The sequence below is a fragment of the Mastigoproctus giganteus genome, chromosome 13 (genome assembly GCF_048544385.1).
Source record: "Mastigoproctus giganteus isolate SK-2022 chromosome 13, ASM4854438v1, whole genome shotgun sequence".
Classification (NCBI taxonomy): domain Eukaryota; kingdom Metazoa; phylum Arthropoda; class Arachnida; order Uropygi; family Thelyphonidae; genus Mastigoproctus; species Mastigoproctus giganteus.
Window position 1 is genome coordinate 68637372 of NC_143587.1, and position 22539 is coordinate 68659910.

The window sequence follows — 22539 nt, forward strand, 5'->3', positions numbered from 1 at the left end:
TGGGGGTTGCTGTTGTGTTGCCTGACATGTTGCAAGCTCTGGTGTTGAGGTGGACAGCTGAGATCTTGACAGAACCCTCAATTTAATTCCTTTGAGAGGATCCACCCTGTCTATTGTTATCTCTTTCTTCTCCTTATGGTTTTTTTTTTTTCATCACACATTGAATACCAGTAACAGGTACTTGGGGGTGTTTGTTATATATAGTCAGTATTTTTGGTTGAGGAACTCTCCTGTTACTCTCTGACTATTTTACAGGTGCCTACGATCACAGCTTTCTAGAGTTCTGTTTTGGTGTTCTCTGGGTGGCCTGTTGCTGCTAGTTTCTTGTGTAGGCTCTTTAGCACCGTGCTAGTATTTCACACAGTGAACAGGATGGCTATTACTTTTTTCATATGCCTCATCTCTCTCTGACTTCCTGTGTAAGGTCTGGGTAGCTTCCTGTCTTTTCCTTGTATGTTTGTTTGGTTGTTGGTGGTGTTGGGCATGCTGTGGTGATCAGGTAGGTTGTCCTTTCCTTCTTGTCAGTGTGGGTTATGTCCTGCTGTTGTGTGGGATTACCTTGTCCATTGTTTTGTTGTGATCCCAGTATTTTTGTGGGCTGGGATCTCTAGCATTGCCTGAGGCTCGTACTTGTAATACAGTTTACTTTCTTTGATCAATTGGTATTTCTTCAATTGCTGATGATGTATTATACCGGCAGCACAATCATGCTTACGAGCGTACTGCATCTGCAAGGTTTCCCTTTAATTTAATTATTTTTATATACATAAAAATAATTAAATTAAAAGGAAACCTTGATACCAGGTTTGATTATGAAAGTTAAGTTTATTTACTATAGCATGTAAAGATTATAACCTCAAAGGATACATTATTAACTATTCATATACATTTAGTGTATCACTAAACATAAACACTTATGTGCAGACTTAACTTTCATAATTAAATATGGTGACAAGAAGCCCCTATAATTTAATTTAATTTTAGTAATTTTTATTTCTTCTCACAACTTATGTCATATAATTACCTTTTTCTTTTCTTTTATTTATTTTTTTAATATTCTGATACAGGTTTGAAATGGCCAGAGGAGTTTATATCTTAGTTACAACTCTTTTGGGGTAGCTAGTATACCAGCACCACAGTTAACAATGGGCATTACAATTTTTGTAGCCGACCGGGCTAGCCAGGTGGGTAAAGTGCCTGCCTGGCAACCCAAAGGTCGCGGGTTCGATTCCTGCCTCGGGCTTGGATCAAAGTACTGCAAAAACCTTGGGAGGTGCATTATGGCCACAGAAGCCTATGTGCCAACAACTACCAAAAAAAAAAACAAAAAAACAATTTTTGTAATGTAGGCTTGTAGGCTTGATTTTGAGATGTGCATAGTGACAAAATCAAGTTAAATTTAAGCATATTGTATTATATGTTTGAACTTTCAAAAAGGCTGGTGCAGCATTATCCCACATAGAAATATATAGCTAATTAATACACACAGGATATTTCATAACACATGGGTTGTACTTCCCAATAAATTCAGGCCCACAAACAATGAAAATAATTTGTATAAATATGTATCTAATAGTTATGAAGTCACTGTTAGAATCTAAAAAAAAAATGGCTATGGAGTTTTGAGTGGCATAAAATAATAAAGAAATAAGAATATGACAAACATATATCTAGTATGTCAACCTTTTACAAGGTATGTCAGCTTATTCTTTTTTAATTTTTTTTACCACAGACAACTCCATAGCCTTTTTTAATATTCAAACACCCATAAATCCATATTCATTTAAGAATTGAACATGTTTATATAAACTTTTTTTTTTTTTTTTTTTATCATTTTCAGGTCCTGAATTGATCTTGAAAGTACAGCCCCATGGTACCCTGTTTAAATAGAGTATACCAATTTCATGTGCTTCTTAATCCTGATTTAAGGTTCCTTGATCAAAGATTTTCCAATATTTCTCATTTATTTTTCGTGGTCCTATTAAAGTTCCATATAAATAATGTTGTTTATTTCACTTGAATCAGTGTTATTCTTTCTAGTATTATACAAATTTAGTGAACAACAAGTTATATATATTATTACTACATGACACAGAGCAAAATGGAAACAAAAGAAAATAACAAGTTGCAGTTAAAATATGTTTAACGTTAAAATACGTACAGGAAAGTAATACAAAGCTTTCAGATAGTATGTTGCCCTTTATCAGTTTTGACTGTTAATCTAAAAATCTAGAAATATAGAACCTACGTGCATGTAATGGCAGTCATGTATGGTGAACTGTATATATGCAACAATTAGCTGTTAGAAGGCAAAGCTTGTGGCTGTGACACATGGGAATGTTGTAAATGCCAATGTTTGTCAGCTATGAGGATGGTTGCCTCAGTAATCGGATGGACACGACATTCTCTGTTTCTGTTAAAGGAATCATTACAGCACGTGCAGTGATTCCAACTAGGTGCGGCAATGGTAATGGCAGGACTGATCAATAATCATGACATCGTGGTGTGGGTCGACCAGAAGTGCCCAGCAATGGCTGAGTGTTCCACTTCCGCTAAATGGATAGCTCTTTCATGTTCAGAGAAGCAATTACTGAGCCTCCTGCCAGTTTCCCCAACGTAGCAGCTAGTGCAATCATGGCAAGAAATACAGTAGACTAATCCACTCTGCAGCAAAGGGGGGAAACCAATGTTTTAACTCTGGACACGAGGGATTGCAACTTCCTGCCCGGGAGTTGTAGGCACTTTATCCCATGAGCCTTTAAGACTCTAGAAATCTGTTGTGATAGGTTTGGGTTGAATGGAATAAAGGCGGTCATGGCAGAGTTATTACCGTGAATGGTCCTGTTGACCGCTATGTGGTCATGGGCCTGTAGGTTGCACCTACCTAGGGTACTGGTGGGGTAGCCATACCTCGCAAGATCTGTCTTGACCCTAGTAAACTCAGTGTGCTTCTCATCCACAGAGCTAGTGGGTCCAGGTATGAGTTAACAGGGCTCGTGCTGTGCTGAGAAGATGGTGCGTTCATGTGCTGACCGGTTGTTGGTGAATTGGCCAGGAAGCATTGGCTTACGATAGACTGTCTTCAAATACGTGCCCTCGCACTGGATAAGGGTATCCAAGTATGGAAGGGTATTGTCTGACTCCAGCTCGATGGTGAATTGAGAATTGTATGAAATGTATGATGGTGAATTGTATGAAAGGTGACAGAGAGTTAAGATGGTGCAAAAGTCAGTTGCCCGACTCTCGAGGAATAACCACAAACACATCATCCATGTAGCGACACCAAAAGGCAATGGGATCTGGTAGACCCACAAATGCACAGCCTTCCAATTCCTCCATTGTGATGTTTGCAGGGACTGAACTAACTGGGGAACCCATGGCTGTGCTGTGTATCTGCTGGTAAATGAAATCACCAAACGTGTTGGCCCCACTAGTCAAGCACAGTCTAAAGGTGGTGCAAATGTCCTCTGAATTTAGGGAAGTCCTGTTGCTAAGGGTCTGGTCATTATCCAGAAGTTCCTTGGCAAACGTGATGGCTAGTTCGGCAGGGATCGAAGTGAAAAGAGACATCACGTCAAATGAGGCCATGACTTGATCATCCAAGATGAATAGGGTACGAATTCGATCTATAAACTCCCCACTTGAAACTGTGTTGGTGGTCTTGTCCACTAGGGGAGAGAGTAAGCCTGAGATGAATTTAGATAATTCGTAACTTGGTGTACCGCAACAGAAGACAATAGGTCTTAAGGATACTCCTTCCTTGTGGACTTTTGGTAGTCCATAAAACTATGGGATCTGGCAGCCAGAGGCATGTGGGTGACAGCTACGGATTAGGTGACCTTCCCTAATCGAAACCAACTGTTGACGAGGTTGTTTACCTTGGACTCCCATCATTCCAGGGTATATTGATAGGCGAGACGTTTACTGGTTGGTAGATGGAGGTGTCTCGCAGGAGTAATAAGGCTTTCGCTTCATAGTCAGAATGGTTCAAGATGACTGTTTGATGTCCTTTGTCTGCCAGAAGGACGACAATGGAAGTATCCTGTTTCAATGCACTGAGAGCAGAGATTTGTCAGCAACTGAGATTGGAGATGACAGGGTGAGCATGATGTAAGATCACTGAGGTCTTTAGGCAAATCGTATTCACCACCTCTTCAGGGATGTGTGTGTCAATGATGCTTCAACACCCAAGGCAGTGTCAGTAATATGTGGTCTGCGGGGAAGAATGGCGAACTTCATTCCTAGGGTTAGCAAATCCAGTTGTTCCATAGATAAGTGCTTATCACTCAAATTTAGTACAAACTGTGAGCAACTTGTTGTAGCGACCCTATGTTGATGATGGGAGTCCTACGACTCCCGTCATCAACATAGTGGAACACTCAGCCATTGCTGAGCACTTCTGGTCGACCCAGCATGACATTGACCCATGCCACAATGTCATGATTATTGATCGGTCCCACCATTACCATCGCCGCATCTGGTTGGAATCACTGCACATCTCATGCTGTAATGATTCCTTTAACAGAAACAGAGGATGTCGTGTCCATCCCATTACTGAGGCAGACATCCTCATGGCTGACAAACGTTGGCATTTACAACGTTCCCATATATCACAGCCACAGGCTTTGCCTTCTAACAGCTAATTGTTGCATACATGCAATTCACCATATGTGACTGCCATTACATGCACGTAGGTTCTATATTTCTAGAATTTTAGATTAACGGTCAAAACTGATGAAGGGCAACATACTGTCCGAAAGCTTTGGACATATTTTAACATCAAACATATTTTATCTGCAACTTGTTATTTTCTTTTCTTTCTGTTTTGCTCTGTATCATGTAGTAATAATATATATAATGAATCCATAGCACATAGGCCCTTTCACTTACACTTATAACAACATGTTAGTTAATTAACCCCGTGGGCTCACATCTGGTGAGTATGGGCTTGGCACACCCAGGGTCCTGATCTGGATATCATCATTTTTCTCTTTCTTGGTGATTCCCTTCTACTTTTGACTCTCTCTCTCGGGGTAACTCGGGAATTATTATTTTTTTTTCCTGGTGCAGCATAAGCCTCAGGCCTCCTTGCACCATATGGCTATTAATAATAATAATAATAATAATAATGTAGTTGTTATGCAGTGCATTAGCATTAGCAAAGGCATATGATGCAAGAAAGGAAGCTTATATAGCATCAGACAAAAAAAAACTTTATTTCACCCATCCACTCGCTCCAAATGTTTGTCAAGTTCTGCCTTGAATCTATTTAAGCTATCAACTTCTGCAAAGACAGATGGAAGTTCGTTCCAGCAATCAACCACCCGCTGGCTAAAGGCAAACTTCTGCACATCTATCCTACAACTGCCTTTCCTCAATTTGAATTTATGCCCTCTCAGGCGATTATTCTGAGCAAGAGGAAGAATCCCATTAGCATTGTGCCTGCTCAAACCATTCAAGGCTTTATTTATACACCTCAGTCAGATCACCTCGCAGGTGCCTAGTCTCCAGATACTGTAATTTGCAAAACTTAAGCCTTTCTTCATAAGAGCAACCCTTTGTTCCATTCACTAATCTTGTTGCCCTTCTCTGTACTTGTTCCAACAGCTCTACATCCTTCTTAAAATGAGGCCTCCAGACCTGTATACAGTACTCAAGGTGTGGCCTGACCATTGCCTTATACAAGGGGATAATCACCTCCTTATCCCTGCTAGAAAAATTCCTGTATATCATTGACAAGACGTCATGAGCTACTCTTGCAGGCCATCTGCACTGCTCAGAGAACTTCATATCTGCCTGCACAATTACCCCCAGGTCCTTTTCATTCTCTACCACTGTCAGTGTAGTACCACGGAGTTGATATCTTACTCTGGGATTACTGCTTCCCATATGTAGTACTTTACATTTGTTAATGTTAAACTTCATTTGTCACCTCTCAGCCCATCTGCTCAACTCTTCTAGATCCTGTTGCAGCAGTGTACTGTCATTACATTTTAGGTGAATTAAATTTTTTTTTTTTAAATAATTTTTTAAAAATTTTCAGTGATTAACAGAAGTGAAAAGTAAACGTAGTTATCTCCTTATCAATTAATTACTAAGGTTGCATAGTAAGGTTATAACTAAGATAATTACTAAGGTTATAACTTTATAGAACGCAAAATGCTATTGTTTTACATTCTCTAAACTAAGCCATTCAGCTTAATTACAACTGAATAATATTTAGTACTCTTCTCCCATATACTCTCTTTTTTTTAAGCCTATTTTTCTCTCTATATGTCTCTTCACAAGCAACACTACTACATTTGTGAGTTATAACATAGCAATACATGTGAAGCATGCACAGACTGTCTGAAGCTAACAATATTGCATTTAAACTATGAATTTCTATCATTAAATATTGCATTAAATCTATGAATTTCTATTATTTAATCTATGAATTTCTATTTTACGTACAAATTATATGAAAAAAAAAAAGAAATAATAATTACTAGATTTATATTTGTGCAATTTTTATGATATTTGGAATGGCTTGACAAATATTTTTAAATGGCCAAATATAAAATTTTATAAAAAATCTGTTCATTGGGTGTCAAGTTGTTATTTGCAGATAGACATGGTGAAAACAATTTAGGCACATTCACATATGTGTATGCATATGTGAATGTGCCTAAAAATCCAGTCCCTACACAAAATTTGTATCCAAGTTTAGTGTTCAGCCAGTAGATTCCTGTATGTGGATTGTATGCTCAAAAGTCCTCATGGTTGGCACAGTGATTTTAGTCACCTATGCACTAGACATGAAATTATTGAGGAACATCAAGGTGATCTTCCTTCAGTGAATTATACTAGCAGATTACAGCATTTTATTTTGGCATGATCCATTCAATGATGGCAAAGCATGAATGGAGAAAGACTGCATCGAATCCTCAAACATTGCATATAATGGCTTTCTAGAGTGCAGTGAGGTATGTAACAATCATCATTTGCTTTAGAAAAGTGGAGTTTATGACTATTATTTAAGTGCACATCAAATACAAAGATAAAAATATGGTTGAAAAACCAAATGTTGCTTTTGCTTTTACTTTTATGGGACATCAGCATCTTAGGCCATATTGTGCTAGTGTATTATATCTGAAAGAGTGTGTTCACAGGTGCAGATTTTAATGTTACATAATTATTATTATTTCATGGTTTTACAGAACATCAGTATTTTAGGTCATATTGTGCTAGTGTATTTTGTCTGAAGGAGGTTGATTTGCATTTTGTGTAGTTGTTATTTTAATATGATTTTAATAAAAGTAGTAACTATAGTCATAACTTCACTGCTGTTCTGAATCAGACACACACACACATATATATATATATGATGGTTTTTTTTTTTTATTTTGGACTCTACAATATATCTTAGAATTTTTTGCACTAGCGTTTGAAACACTGAATCTTCAAATAGGCCTCTGGGGTTATGAATATTTATATTCGTAATAACTGCACAATCCTACACCAACCATTATTAAAAATAAATAAATAGTGTTGTGTTATATTAAAATAATAATGATGTAGATAAATGAAATAAATAGAATGATATAATTCCACCGGACAAAACTGATAAAAAGGTAACTGTCTGTACAATAAAATGAAATTTTAAACTGCAATTAATAAATTACAATAAAACAATCTAGATAAAACCCAGGATAATAAAACCGATAAAAGCGCTAAAACACTGTAGCTTTCAGAGGCATCCGCCTTCTTTTTTCAACAGTGAGGTTTATTGTACGGCACATCCTTAAATATCAGCAGGCTCACGGTACATGTTTCTACAGGAGCATGGGTAGTATTCTCCCAATGTGCACTCAACCGGAAATAGCTCGGGAGCATGCCAGGCAGAACCGCTCATCCCATCCAAGAACCACTGCCTCGAAGAGGGAATGAATGTGGATTCCCATCTCTATTAATGGTATTGCTCTCAGAGGAGCAAATCTGCAAGTTCTTGAGCCATTTGCAGTCCCAAAATCTATGCGCCTGGTCAACGATAACAGCTTCGTCTGGGAAGGTTTGATGGTGCTCCTCCCAAAAATGTTCTGCCACAGCAGACTTCCCATAATACGTGGTCTTTATCGCATTCATATACTGAGTTTGGAACGGCAGGTAAACAAGACTACAAGATTGGTTGAAGGCTGAAAAGATTTCCAAAGATGTTTATTGGACATTGCATGCAACAGGATGCCAATTACCTAGGGCCTTCCAAAAATTCTATGGCCTTCCAAAGATTCATAAGGCGGGTGTTCCGCTTAGTCCGATTGTGTCATTTATAAGCAGTCCTACACATGCTTTGTCCAGGTTCCTAGCCAGACTGATTTCTCCTATTGTTGGATGTTCCGATTTTACCATCAGAGATAGTGGAGACTTCATAAGGGATCAGGCTGTAGAAGAGGATGCGGCCATGGTATCATTCAATGTGATATCCTTGTTCACGGTCATTCCTATTGATCATGGGGTGTAATGTACATGTATGGCATTGGAGACGGATGACACCCTAAACAGTAGGAATGCACGACATTTGTAGTGGGGTGGAGCTATGTCTCTCATGTACCACTATGGTGTTTCGAACCACAATGTACAAGCAGGTTCACGCCGCAGCAATGGATTCCCCTATTAGTGCTATCATAGCAAATTTAGCTATGGAGGAGCTCGAAGCCAGGATTTTGATGGGTCAGTTCTTCCCATGCGCGCATGGAAACAATACGTTGACAGTACATTTACAATTATTCAGAAGGGGAGAGAGGATGAGGTGCTTGGTTTCCTTAATAGCTTCTCCTTGTTTATTCAATTTACCTCGGAGGTGAAAGTAGAAGGTACCCTCCCTTTCCTCGATGTATTGGTACATATGGAAGGCCCTAGGGTGAAAACCAGTGTATATAGGAAACCCATGTGCCGGGGCCAATATACACATTACAATACGGCACAAACCAACCATCATAAGAACAGTGTTATCAGGGCATTGTTGGATATGGCTGGGTCCCATTGCAGCACCTCCGAGGATAGAAAAGAAGACATTAAACATGTCACAGCGGATCTCAGAAAATGCGGCTACCCTCAGAGGATCATAGATAAATATATCCGGGAAGCGGAGCACAGATGAAGAGAAACGTTTACACCAGTTGCCACCACATACATTCCCTACTATCCGGGCCTAACTGAGCGTATAGCTCGGGTATTACATGATTGCTAGACACGCTGTGTGCAGCTGCCAGGTTGGAGGTTGCACACAGTTGTGTCACAGGTCAAGGACCCCATACCAAGGGAATGTACAAGTGGGGTCGTGTATGAGATCAGCTGCCTGGATTGTGGGGAATGCTATGTTGGTGAAATGAAACGTCGGTTTAAAGGTCATCTGGGGGAGCATATGAACGCGATAAAGACTGTGGATTATGGGAAGTCTGCTGTAGCAGAACATTTTATCCATCCCCAAACAACCAACACCATCAAATCTCCCCAGCTGTTATCATCGACCGGGCACATAGATTTTGGGACTGCAAATGGCTCAAGAGCTTGCAGATTTGCTCCTCTGAGAGCAATACCATTAATAGAGACAGGAATCCGCATTCATCCCCTCTTCGAGGCGGTGGTTCTTGGATGGGATGAGCAGTTCCACCTGGCACGCTCCCGATCCATTTCCGGTTCCAGTGCACATGGGGAGAATACTACCCATGCTCCTGTAGAAACATGTGCTGAGAACCATGAGCCTGCTGATATTTAAGGATGTGCCGTACGATGAACCTCACTGTTGAAAAAGGAGGTGGATGCCTCTGAAAGCTACGGTGTTTTAGCGCTTTTATTGGTTTTATTGTCCTGTGTTTTATCTACATTGTTTTATTGTAATTTATTCATTGCAGTTTAAAATTTCATTTTATTGAACAGACATTACCTTTTTATCAGTTTTATCTGGTGAAATTATATCATTCTATTTATTTCATTTATTTACATCATTATTATTTTAATATAACTCAACACTATTTATTTATTTATTTTTAATAATGGTTGGTGTAGGATTATGCAGTTATTATGAATATTTTGAAACACTGCATATAAATAGGTTATGCAATTTGTATATCTGTCCTTACGCATGCACTTTCTCCCTAGTTCTTCTGTTAACCTATAAGTTTTAATAGTTTATATCATTAATTCTTTGTCTCCTTTCCCACAACTTATCTTATATTCCTCATATTTTGGGTTTGAGCTCTTATGCAAATATTCGTGAAATATGTGCAAAAGAAACCTTTAGCTTTGCCATAAACTGATTTGTATTGTTGACTCCCAGAAGAAAAAAAAACTACATACATCACCCATCTTTACCCTCCAAGAATTTGTCTAGTTCTTCCGTGAATTTGTTCAAACAATCCACAATTTCATCTGTTAGATGAAAGCCTGTTCCAACAATCAACAGCCTGCTGGCTACAGGCAACCTTCTGCACATCTGTTTTGCAGCCATACTTCCTCAACTTGAATTTATGTTCCCTCATGTGTGTAGTTTCAGCAAGAGCCAGAATACCATTAACATTTAGTGTACTTAATCCATTCAAGGCCATAAACACCTTGGATTTCAGGAAAGTTTTTGATACTGTTGCACATGGAAGACTGCTGTACAAATTGGAGTGGTATGGAATTAATGGTAAGTTGCTACAATGGATAAAGGGATGGTTGAGTGGGAGACGACAGAGAGGGTAATCAATGGACACTGCTCTTCGTGGACAAATGTTATTAGTGGAGTTCGCCAGGGTTTGGTGCTGGGCTCATTGTTGTTTTGTGTATTCATCAATGATATCGATGAAGGTATATCAGGATTAATGTCCAAGTTTGCAGAAGATACAAAGGTTGGCAGGGTTGTTAATGACAGTATGCTACTCGAAGTGGATCTAGATAAGTTGGGCATATGGGTTGAGAAGTGGCAACTGAAGTTTCACATTGACAAATGCAAAGTACTGCATACGGATAGCAATAACCCAAGAGAAACGTACCAACTGTGTGGTACTACACTCAGGGAAGTGGAAAGTGAAAAAGACCTGGGGGTAATTGTGCAGTCAAAATGAAGTTCGGTGAGCAGTGTAGATGGGCTGCCAGGGCAGGTCATGGAGTCTTGTCAATGATATATAGGAATTTTGCTAGCAGGGAGAGTGAGGTGATTATCCCATTGTACAAGGCAATGATCAGGCCACACCTAGAGTACTGTGTACGGGTCTGGAGGCCTCATTTTTGAAGGATGTAGAGTTGCTAGAATGAGTACAAAGAAGGGCAACAAGATTTGTGAGGGGAACAAAGGGGTGCTCTTACCAAGAAAGGTTTAAGTTCTGCAAATTGCAGTGCCTGGAGAGTAGGCGCCTGTGAGGTGATCTGATTGAGGTGTATAAGGCCTTGAATGGGTTGAACAAGCTGTATGCTGATGGGATTCTTCCTCTTGCTCGGATTAAGAACCTGAGAGGGCATAGATTCAAATTGAGGAAAGACAGTTGCAGAATAGATGTGTGGAAATTTGCCTTTAGCCAGCGGGTGGTTAATTGGTGTAACAGAGTTCCATCATTTGTTGTGGAAGTTGACAGCCTAAATAAATTTAAGGCTGAGTTGGACAGGCATTTGGAATGAATGGAGGGGTGAAATGGGAGTGTTTTTTTTTTTTTTTTTTTTGCTGATGCTGCATAAGCTTGCTTTCTTGCATTGTATGCCTCTGCTAATGCTGATGCTCAAGTCTGTAATTGCTCATATAATCAATTGATCTCCCTTTATGAATTGGGGATACATTTGGACAACTTCAGTTCACAGGGACCTCCATTAAAACCAAGGATGTTCTAATAATTGTGGCTAATGGTTTGCTTATCTTCTTTGCTGGTTTTATGTTCAGCTTCAACAATTTGTTTCAAGAATATTTTTATGTTCAGCTTCAACAATTTCTCTTCTACTTTTCTTTCTGTTATCACAAAGTCATTGAACTCCCCATTAATGTTTGATAAACTTCTGGTATCTTCTCCCTTAAAGAAATAATATATGAATGGTATTCGCCATATAGTACAAAGAAGCCACAGGCTTTTGCACTGGTAAAAAAACCAAAAAAAAAAAAAAAAAAAACCAACCAAGTAGATAAGAAAACACAAATTATATGCATTGAACTCCCCATTAATATTTGATGAACTTCTGGCATCTCCTCCCTTAAAGAATTAGTAATATCAATAGTATTCACCATATAGTGCAAGGATACCACAGGCTTTTGCACTGGAAAAAAAAAAAAAATCAAACAAGTAGATAAGAAAACACAAATTATATGCTTCCCTCCTCACAGGTAAGTATCCAATAAACCATTGAATTTATTCAAAATGTCAGCCTCAGCTACTTGTGAGGGCAACTTGCTCCAGCTATCAATGACTCGCTGGCTAAAAGAAAAAAGAATTCCTCATGTCTGAGGAGTACTTTATGGTATCATGTACTATCTCATTTAAATCTGGGAGAACAGTTACACAGTCATAATTTTTGCTTAACTTGTCACATTTTTTCGGCAGGAGTCTATATTTTTCAACCAAGTCTTTACATTGTTTGTGTTTAATCTATATTGTGAATTGTTCGATGAATGCGGTGTTTTTAATAGAGAACTTGTGTAAGTTATTTTGAGCCAATATATGATATTTTACAGTATTATTTAAATAGTTTTCTCTCTTCTAGGTTATGGAAACAAATAACATGCTCTATCTGGTATCTGAATATGCTAGCCGGGGAGAAATTTTTGGTAAGTTGTAGACATGCATTTATGAAATATGTAGCTATTTAAATCCTTGGCTAACAAATAGCTTCCTGGTATCATTAGATATGCTATAATGGAAATATTAGCTATACTTATTCTCTTAAGCCAGTAGAAAAAATGCCTTGAACATTGGGTAGAAGCATACTAAAGCAAATTTTTTAACTACAGGATGAAACGTATAAATATAAAATAAAAATAAAAAACTTTATTAAAATAAAGTGAAAATGATGTGCAATATACAGAAACTCTATACAGAATAGAAACTAAGACAGATAGCAATAAAATATATACAGATAAATGCAAAAAGCAGAATATACATTAAGAAGCTTTTGGAGCAATGTGCTCCTTTATTAACTTTGAAGACAAGTAGTGTGACATGAAATCATTAAATCGAGAGAAAAAGAAAAGAAAGAAAAGGGGAAAATGGACAAACCTCAGCCATCAAACTCTGCGGATATAGGATAATGTATATTTGCCATGTTATAAGCTTGCCACCTCTCATTATGTTGTAAAATAACTGCATCCATAATAGAGTGGGTTCCACGATTACAGTTAATGTTAGAATATGTGGGTTCCACGATTACAGTTAATGTTAGAATCTGTCATAGCTAACCAGGAGCAATGATGAGAATCATATGCATGGTCCAAAATTTCAACATTGGAATGTGGGTTACAATTAACATGCTGTTCACACCAATGATGTTCAGCAACAGTAGAGTGGGCAATGTTGGCCTGACGAATAGTCCACTCATGGTCCGAGATGCAATTGCAAAGCCTCTGATTTGACTAACCAGTATAACACACTTCATAATCTTGGCAAGTGATCTGATAAATATAATCTGCACACTGCAAGCAAGGGAATGAAATTTAATTCTGAAAACCATTGACTGAAACTCCCAGCCAGGGAGCTCCACACAATCAATATCAATCAATATGGTAGCATCACAATATGCACTATAAGACATGCAAAATGCCTGGATAGTGGAGAATGTAAGCAGTGGCAGTTAACACACTGTTGCAGGTATTAATTAGAAAACAAAACTCAATAGCATAGAGTTATTACAAGTATCCCCATGATTGTCTAAAGCAGGAAGTTTTTATTAGGTTATAGGTAAAACTTGTGGGTTGTGAGAACTTAAGCCTCTGTCTTACCAAGAGAGGCTTAAGTTCTGCAAATTGCAGTGGCCGGAGATTAGGCACCTGCGCGGTGATCTGATTGAGGTGTATAATGCCTTGAATGGGTTGAGCATGCTGAATTCTGATGGGATCCTTCCACTTGTTCAGATTACAAACCTAAGGGGGCATAAATTCAAATTAAGAAAGGACAGATGTAGAATAGATGTGTGGAAATTTGCCTTTAGCCAGCGGGTGGTTAATTGCTGGAACAAACTTCCATCTGTCGTTGTGGAAGTTGATAGATTGAATAAATTTAAGGAGGAACTGGGCAGGCATTTGGAGGGAATGGTGTGATTTTTTTTTTTTTTTTTGCTGATGCTGCATAAGCTCATACACTTGCTTTCTTGCATCACATGCCACTACTACTACTACTACTACTACTACTACTTTAGTTTCCCACTATTAATACATATTTTGGTAGGACAGCACAAATAGCTGACAGAAGTCATCTAGAATGGTGCTATCTAACAGGATTTCAATGCTTACGAAATAAGTGTATGGGAAAAATGCATAATTAATTTTAAAAAAATTATAACCTTAGACTTGTGAACAGCAAAGCCCCATATTAATTAGGAAATATAAAAATCCACATGAAAGGCCATCTGATTGTTGACTAGAAAAAAGGCCTTGAGCTTCGAGCTGCATATATCACTATATACTTTCTAGTAATGACCAACAAACTGGTTTAAGTTAAACTTTATTAAAGTAAATAAAGAGATATATACATAAAATACTAAAATAGGTATAACATAAAAGCATTAATAGCTATAAAATACATAAAAGTGTAAAATTTTAATTATTTATTTATTTTAATGAAGTTTATTTATTTATTTATTTTAATAAAGTTTAACTAAAACCTGTTTGTCAGTTGTTACTAGAAAGTATATAGTGATTATGTTGATATTCAGCAGTAGATGCATTTCTATAGAAAATTTAGCATGGTCATTGTTTTATCTCTGCTAAGAGAATAGGATAACAAATTTGCAGGAATTTGTCAATGTAATTAAGCAATAATGTACAACAAAGTCCACTTCATAGCAAGCTTAGTTGTGAACGAAATGTTTGTGAAATACCAATTGAAGAGGCATTAGAGTTATTAAAGGAAAAAAATTACAGGATAGAAAGTAAAGATCCTGGACATGAACAAAGTATTATCCAACATGATATTAATAGACTCCATTAGAATAGTTCTTGTACAGAGTTACTTTAAATTTGAGGGGAAATTTTACTTGCAAAAATTGGAACAACATGGGGAAATCCATTATTTCCCAATCATTCATTCCCAGTTCCCAATCAGCATATTCCCAATCACAGCAGAAATTTTTATGAAAAATTTCAAAACTAATGTGATAATTATATGGCTGTGGCTAACATGGGGAAACAGAATTGAGAAATGTCAAAGGCTACATGAGTGGCTTACATCAAAGTATAAAATTTAAACTAGAGAGGACCTTCCCCGCTTTTGAATGTACTAGTTAAAGAAGGCAACATGTTTAGGTTCCCAGGTGTATAAAAAACACAGATATAGGAAGGGCACTTAAATTTCACTTCTTATCATTCACACAATATATAAATTGGGATTATTGAAACCCTAACCAACAGATGTGTTACTATTTTTACAACAAACAAAAATAGAGGAAGAAAGAGTAGACATTAAAAATACATTACTTCAAAAAAGTTTTCCAGTTTTCCTGATAAAAATGTAGATAAATTCAGGAATAAGGAAAAGGGATCCAAAAATGAAAATTAGATTATAGAAAGATTATATCTGTTCTGTATGTCAAAAGGGATTAGGAAAAAGCAAAATAATAAAAATTACATCTAGCCCATATTTTTTGAAACTGTTTTGCAAAAAAATATGTTGGATGCAATTTTTAAACTTATAAATAAAATGGGAAATCAGTTAAAAGACCTGATACCCCTGTTAAAAAGAAGACATAATTTACCAGAATACTTGTGAATGCAGAAGGACATATGTAGGTGAGAGAGTGTATAGGTGGAAAATGTATAGGTGAATGTACAAAACATATTTCAGAAGTACAAAGTACAGGATTGCAGTTTGGTTTCAATGTAGTAGTTGAAATAAAATAAAATTTCATATATTTTACTTGCATTTGATTATGTTCATGGAAGAGACATTCTGCTCTCACTGAAGACCAAGCACTAAATCCTAAATAATGCTTGGTCTTATTTTCAACTTCAAGACAAATGCCATTATCCACAGTTCTGCCTAAGTTGCCAATATCTTTTTAAATTGTATAGCTAGCGTCACAGAATAGATGACTCCACTATACATTTAAAGATCTGCAGGATAGCTGTTTCAAAGCTTACTGGCTTCTCACCAGCTGGTGGGTGGTCTCTATTTGCAAATGTATGCTGATCTGTGAATAATGTATTTTTTAAGTGAACAGCCAAGTGATGTATGGAAGTAAAACTTCCATTTAAAAACATAACAACAGTTATATATATCTTTAGCCCCTAGAATTGCGCTGCATTTGTCCTATGCAGTATAGTACATTACTGTAGGATTGCAGGGGTATTTTAATGCAATAGTAGAAATTAAATTGGAATTCATAGACTTTACCTGCATTTGATCTTGATCATGGATAGACTTTCTGCTCTCAATGATCAATTAAAATCTAACTCAGTTAAAACGTAAAAATTTTGATTTGTTTTACTTTCTGTGTTGGAATATTCCTGATATTAGGGCAAATATGGCCAATTCTATGGTAACTAACCCAATTTTAAACCCAGTTCTAAGTTAAAAGTAAACATAACAGTTTTTATGTTTTTAAATGGAAGTTTTGTTTCCATACACTGCTTGGCTGTTCATATGGACAAAATATGTTATTCACAGTTTTTCATACATTTGTTAACAGAAGCCACCCACCAGCAAGTGAGAAGCCAGTAAGCTTCAAAATTGCCTATCCTGGCGGTATTTCATATTTTTAAATGTATAGTGGATTCAGCTATTTTGGTGTGCTGCACAATTTAAACAGTTATTAGCAATTTAAGCAGAACCATTTATAATGGTATTTGCTCTATGTTGAACAGAGAAGCACAAGCCTTATCCCAAGGACTCAGTGCTGACTCTTCAATGAGAGCAGAAAGTTTCTGCAAACCAAATCTAATGCAGCTAGGCATACAAATTTTGTTCATGTTTCAAAAGATAATTTGAATCAAATCAAAAGATAAAAGATAAAGAAGGGAACAAAGGGGTGCTCTTATGAAGAAAGGCTTAAGTTCTGCAAATTGCAGCTTCTGGAGACTAGGCACCTGCGAGGCGATCTGATTGAGGTATACAAGGCCTTGTACACCTCAGTCAGATGTACAAGGCCTTGAATGGATTGAGCAGGCTTAATGCTGAGGGGATTCTTCCTCTTCTCAGATTACAAACTTGAGTGGGCATAGATTCAAACTGAGGAAAGACAGTTGTAGAATAGATGTGCGGAATTTGCCTTTAGCCAGCAGGTAGTTGATTGCTGGAACAAACTTCCACCTGTTATTATGGAATTTGATAGCTTAAATAAATTCAAGGCAGACCTAGACAAACATTTGGAATGAATGGATCAGTGAAATGGGAAGGGGCATTTTTTTTTTTTTTTTGGCTGATGCTGTATAAGCTTGCTTTCCTACATAAAGTGCCTCTACTAATGCTAATAATACAAAAAATATATATATATATATAAATAAAATAAATAAGAATTTGTAGCGCATGTGACCGAGTGCAAATTCATATATAATTAAGATAATTTTATGATAGATGAAAAAGATTTTATGAAAGGGAAAATCAAGAAGCAGGAAGATTTTTTTATTTGAAAATTTAACAAAAACTCTCAACAAACACTGTGATAAAGATTCTTTTGGTAATTGTATTTGTTTTCCTGGCTTTAATTCAGTTGACAAGTGATTGAGACTCTGGTAAAGTTACTGTAATATATTTCTGAATAATATATAATTTTATTGTGCTGGGAATAGTGTAAGTAATTTTTATCAGTCTTCATGGATAACAACCATGAAGAGAATGACTAGTCTAAAGACTTAATTCAAGAGAAAAAGTTCATTTCCATTTATAGTCTTCTGTAACCCACTTATGTTTTCTAACAAAACTCGACAATTGGGTTTGTCATCAAAACTGATTTTTGCCCCGTTACTTACTTGTATTGTAATTTAAAAAAAAAAAAAAAAAATTAGAGGTGGTATTTTTGCCGAGTTATCATAACTTGAATTTTCTCTCTTTTTGACCTCCTTTACCCATTTCAGTTAAATTCATTTGATATCAATTTTTGGTTTGATGTTATAGCTATTTAGACACTGATTAATTTGCACTGCTTGTACACCAAGTATGTTTTACTTACAGTATATTAAATAAAATATATTTAGTCATATAAAATAATGGAAGGTAGGCAGATAGATATGGGTGCCCAGTATTTATTTACATGTGCATTTCCTTTTCCATTCCATTCTATTCAACTAACATATAGTGGTATTTTGTAGTTCACTGTTACCAAATTGCATCTTGTTTCAAAATCCTTCATAATTCCCTTCAGTACCATCATAAGTGTATGTTTATTCTGTTCTAGGACAGCCTTTACCATTAGCAGAGGCATATGATGCAAGAAAGCAAGCTTATGCTGCATCAGCCAAAAAAAACCCGCTCCCATTTCACCCCTCAATTCGTTCCAAATACCTGTCCAGCTCAGCCTTAAATTTATTTAGGCTATCAACTTTCACAACAAAAGATGGAAGTCTGTTCCACCTATCAACTACGCGCAGGCTAAAGGCAAACTTCTGCACATCTATCCTACAACTGTCTTTCCTCAATTTGAATTTCTGCCCTCTCAGGTGATTATTCTGAGCAAGAGGATGAATCCCATCAGCATTGAGCATGTTCAAACCATTCAAGGCTATATACTTCAATCAGATCACCTTGCAGGTGCCTAGTCTCCAAACATCGTAATCTGCAAAACTTAAGCCTTTCTTTGTAAGAGCAACCCTTTGTTCCATTCACTAATCTTGTTGCCCTTCTATGTACTCTTTCCAACAGCTTTACATTCTTCTTAAAATGAGGCCTCCACACCTGAATACAGTACTCAAGATGTGGCCTGAACATCGCCTTATAAAAGGGGATAACCACCTCCTTATCCCTGCTAGAAAAATTCCTGTATGTCATTGACAAGACACCATGAGCTACCCTTGCAGACCGTCTGCACTGCTCAGAAAACTTCATATCAGCATGCACAATTACCCCCAGGTCCTTTTCATTCTCTACAACTGGCAGTGTAGTACCACGGAGTAGATACGTTACTCTGGGGTTACTGCTTCCCATATATAGCACATTACATTTGTCAATGTTAAACTTCATTTGCCACCTCTCAGCCCATCTGCTCAACTTTTCTAGATCCTGTTACAGCAGCGTACTATCATTAGTGTCCTTAACAACCCTGCCAACTTTTGCATCATCTGCAAACTTGGACATTAAGCCTGACATACCATCATCAATATAATTTATAAATACAGAAAACAACAATGGACCCAACACTGAACCCTGATGGACTCCCCTAATAACATTAGTCCACGAAGAGCAGTGTCCATTGATTACCACTCTCTGTCTTCTCCCACTCAACCATCCCTTTATGCATAGCAGCAATTTGCCTCCAATGCTGCAGTGCTTCAATTTGTGCAGCAGTCTCCCATGTGCAACAGTATCAAAAGCCTTTCTAAGATCCAAATATATGATATCAAAGTTATTCCCTGCATCCAGTTGCTTTGTGACCACATCATAGTATCCAATCAAATTGGTCATACAAGACTTCAGAGCTATAACCGAAGTCTTGTCTAGATGATCCTGGATTGCTTCTTTAACTAGTGCCTCCATTAATTTCTCTGGAACAGAAGTTAAACTAACAGGTCTATAATTACTTGTATCTCTCTTTGATCCTCCTTTGTGAATTGGGACCACATTTGCACATCTCCAGTCCATGGGTACCTCCCCTGGGTCCAAGGAAGCTCTCATAATTATGGCTAAGGGTTTGTTTACTTCCTTTGCTGCCACCTTTAATATAACTGGAGAGATCCCATTTACTCTGGGTGTCTTTTTTATGTTTATCTTCAACAATTTTGCCTCCACTTTCATCTCAGTTATTACAAAATCATCTAGCTCACTGCCAGAGTTAATTCACCTCTGGCGTTCCCCTCCCTGAATAACTCCTCATATGTGAATGTAGAGGTAAAATATTTATTTAGTTTGTTAGCCACCTGAGCAGAATCATCAACAGTTGAACCATCAATATCAAGTGGACCAATCTGATTCATCCCTTTCCTTCTAGAGTTTACATAGGTAAAGAACTCTTTGCTGTTTTTTTTGCATCCTTTGCCCAAGATTTCTCATAATCTGCCTTTGCCTCCCTAATCTCTTTCGTGACTTTGTTACAGACCAGCTTGTCTATCATAGGCTTCCATATCACCCATTAATTTATAAGTATCCCATGCATTTTCTTCTCTGTCACATGTCTCATTTGTTCATCTGACAGCCATTTAAGCCTAAACCTTGAACAATATTTCTTAGTTGGTATGTAAAGCCTAGTAGTTTCCAAGATTAATTCTTTGAATGTCTCCCAATTTGAATTTGCCGTTAGTAACATCATCAGTTGCTCCCACAATATAGAATTTAAATACTGTCTCACACCACCGTAGTCACCTTTACGAAAGCAAAAACCCTTCCTTTTACCCCTGATGGTAGTTACCTCTTTGAGTAAATCCCACTTCAGCACACTTCAGCAGCCTTGCTAGTGTGTGAATGACCAACCCACAAATTCCAGTCAATATCCAAGAAATTAAAATCCCCCTTTATAAGAATCTCTGATTTACGGGCCCATCTATTTACCTGTACAGTTTTTTATTATACTCATCAGAATCATTAGGCCTACAACACACTCCTACTCTCAATTTTGATTTCCCAGTGCTTATGTCAGACCAAATTGGCTCAACACTTCACTGTCCAATGATGTCGACTGACTGCGCTTCCTTGGATTTTATGTGTTTCTTAACTAATAGCATAACCCCTCCTCCCTCCCTATCCTGTCTTTCCTTCCTGTACACATTGTACTCCCCAAATTCCAGTTCTGCATTCCTTATATCTGTGTGACACCACGTCTCTGATATCCCAACAATATCTGCCTTTGATGTTTTGAGCAATACCTCAAATTCATCAAATTTATTTACTAAACTCCTAGCATTGGTGTACACGCAAGTATACATGCACCTGTTCCTATTCTTAGCTACCCTAAGAAAACCTATGTGTTTAATTGTACTGCAATGACTCCCAGCAGTCTCTAAAATACCCTGCATCTTGTTTTCCAGGCTGCTGCTCATTCCGATAGAAGCAGTGCAAGAATCACCTTCACCTCTGCCAGTGGCTACTGTTAATCTATTAGTCCTTGTATCCCCCCAAGCTAGCAGTTTTCTGACCCACCTAACACTGCCTCGATAGCATCAGCAAATATTCTTGCACCCTTTCTATTTAAGTGTATCCCATCCCTGTAGGAGCAGTCTCTCCTATTAACAAGTACAGACCAGACTAAAAAAAAATTCTACCTCTTGAGCCTTGCACAATCTTTCCAGGGGCAAAATGATCGACAAGGTTCTCATCAGATACTCCCTCCTATCCTGTCTGGGCAGAATTGCAGACTCTTTCAAATTCAACCCAAATTCACAGCTTTTTTTCAATAGTGACCTGTACTTGTTAAGTAATTCCGTCGGTTTCCTACTGTTAATATCATTAGTGTCAATGTGTACAACAATATCATCTTTTGTGTCCTTAAAAGATGATATCTGCTCAACAACGGCATCACCCTTTACCCCTGGCAGACATACCATGGTCCTGTTCCACCTATCCTTTTTACCCACCATGTTCCCCGTTTCGCTGACAATAGAGTCACCGACAACTACTAGTTCCTGTTGGAATAGAGCATTCTGCCTTGGGGGTTGCCGCTGTGTTGCGTGAAGATAAAGTGGCAGCTCTGGCGTTGATGTGGACAGCTGAGAACTTGATGGGCCCCTCAATTTAGATCCTTCGAGAGCATCCACCCTGTCCTTCAAGCTCTCATATAAGCCCATAACAATGCTGAGTTTTTATTATTATTATTATTATTGTTGTTGCCCTTATATTATTTCTCCCTGATTGGGGGATTCCACTCCATGACGGGTACTGCTACCAAGTACACAAGGTGGTTGTAATGTCTGGTGTTACTGTCGGTCGAGGAAATCTCTGACTATCCTACAGGTGTTCAGGATTGCGACTTTCTGGAGTTCCTTATAGGTGTTCTCTGGGAGACCTATTGGTGCTAGGCTGCTACGTAGGTGGGCAGATGCAGCAGTGCGTAGCACATGCTTCTTGATTAGACCGGGGTTCGAGCCCGTGACCACCGGGGTCGAGTCCGTGACCACGGAGGATGCGGAAAGGTGAGGAAATGACCACCGCATATCCCCTGAGCAATATGGCATTAGTTGCTAATGCTCCTAAAAAAAAAAAAACAAACAATTAGCTGCTATGTACAAACACGATGATTGGGATGGTT

At 37.8% G+C, this 22539-nt stretch overlaps 1 protein-coding gene across 6 annotated transcripts in view; it reads left to right on the forward strand.

The window, feature by feature from the left end:
* LOC150076142 (serine/threonine-protein kinase SIK2-like) overlaps positions 1 to 22539 on the forward strand; it is a 362913-nt gene that overhangs the window by 136276 nt on the left and 204098 nt on the right. For all 6 annotated transcript variants that reach the window (XM_090387046.1, XM_090387049.1, XM_090387050.1 and 3 more), the window contains one exon: positions 12706 to 12769. In XM_090387046.1, coding sequence (XP_090243172.1) covers positions 12706 to 12769 — 64 coding nt within the window. The remainder of the gene's footprint in view (positions 1 to 12705; positions 12770 to 22539) is intronic.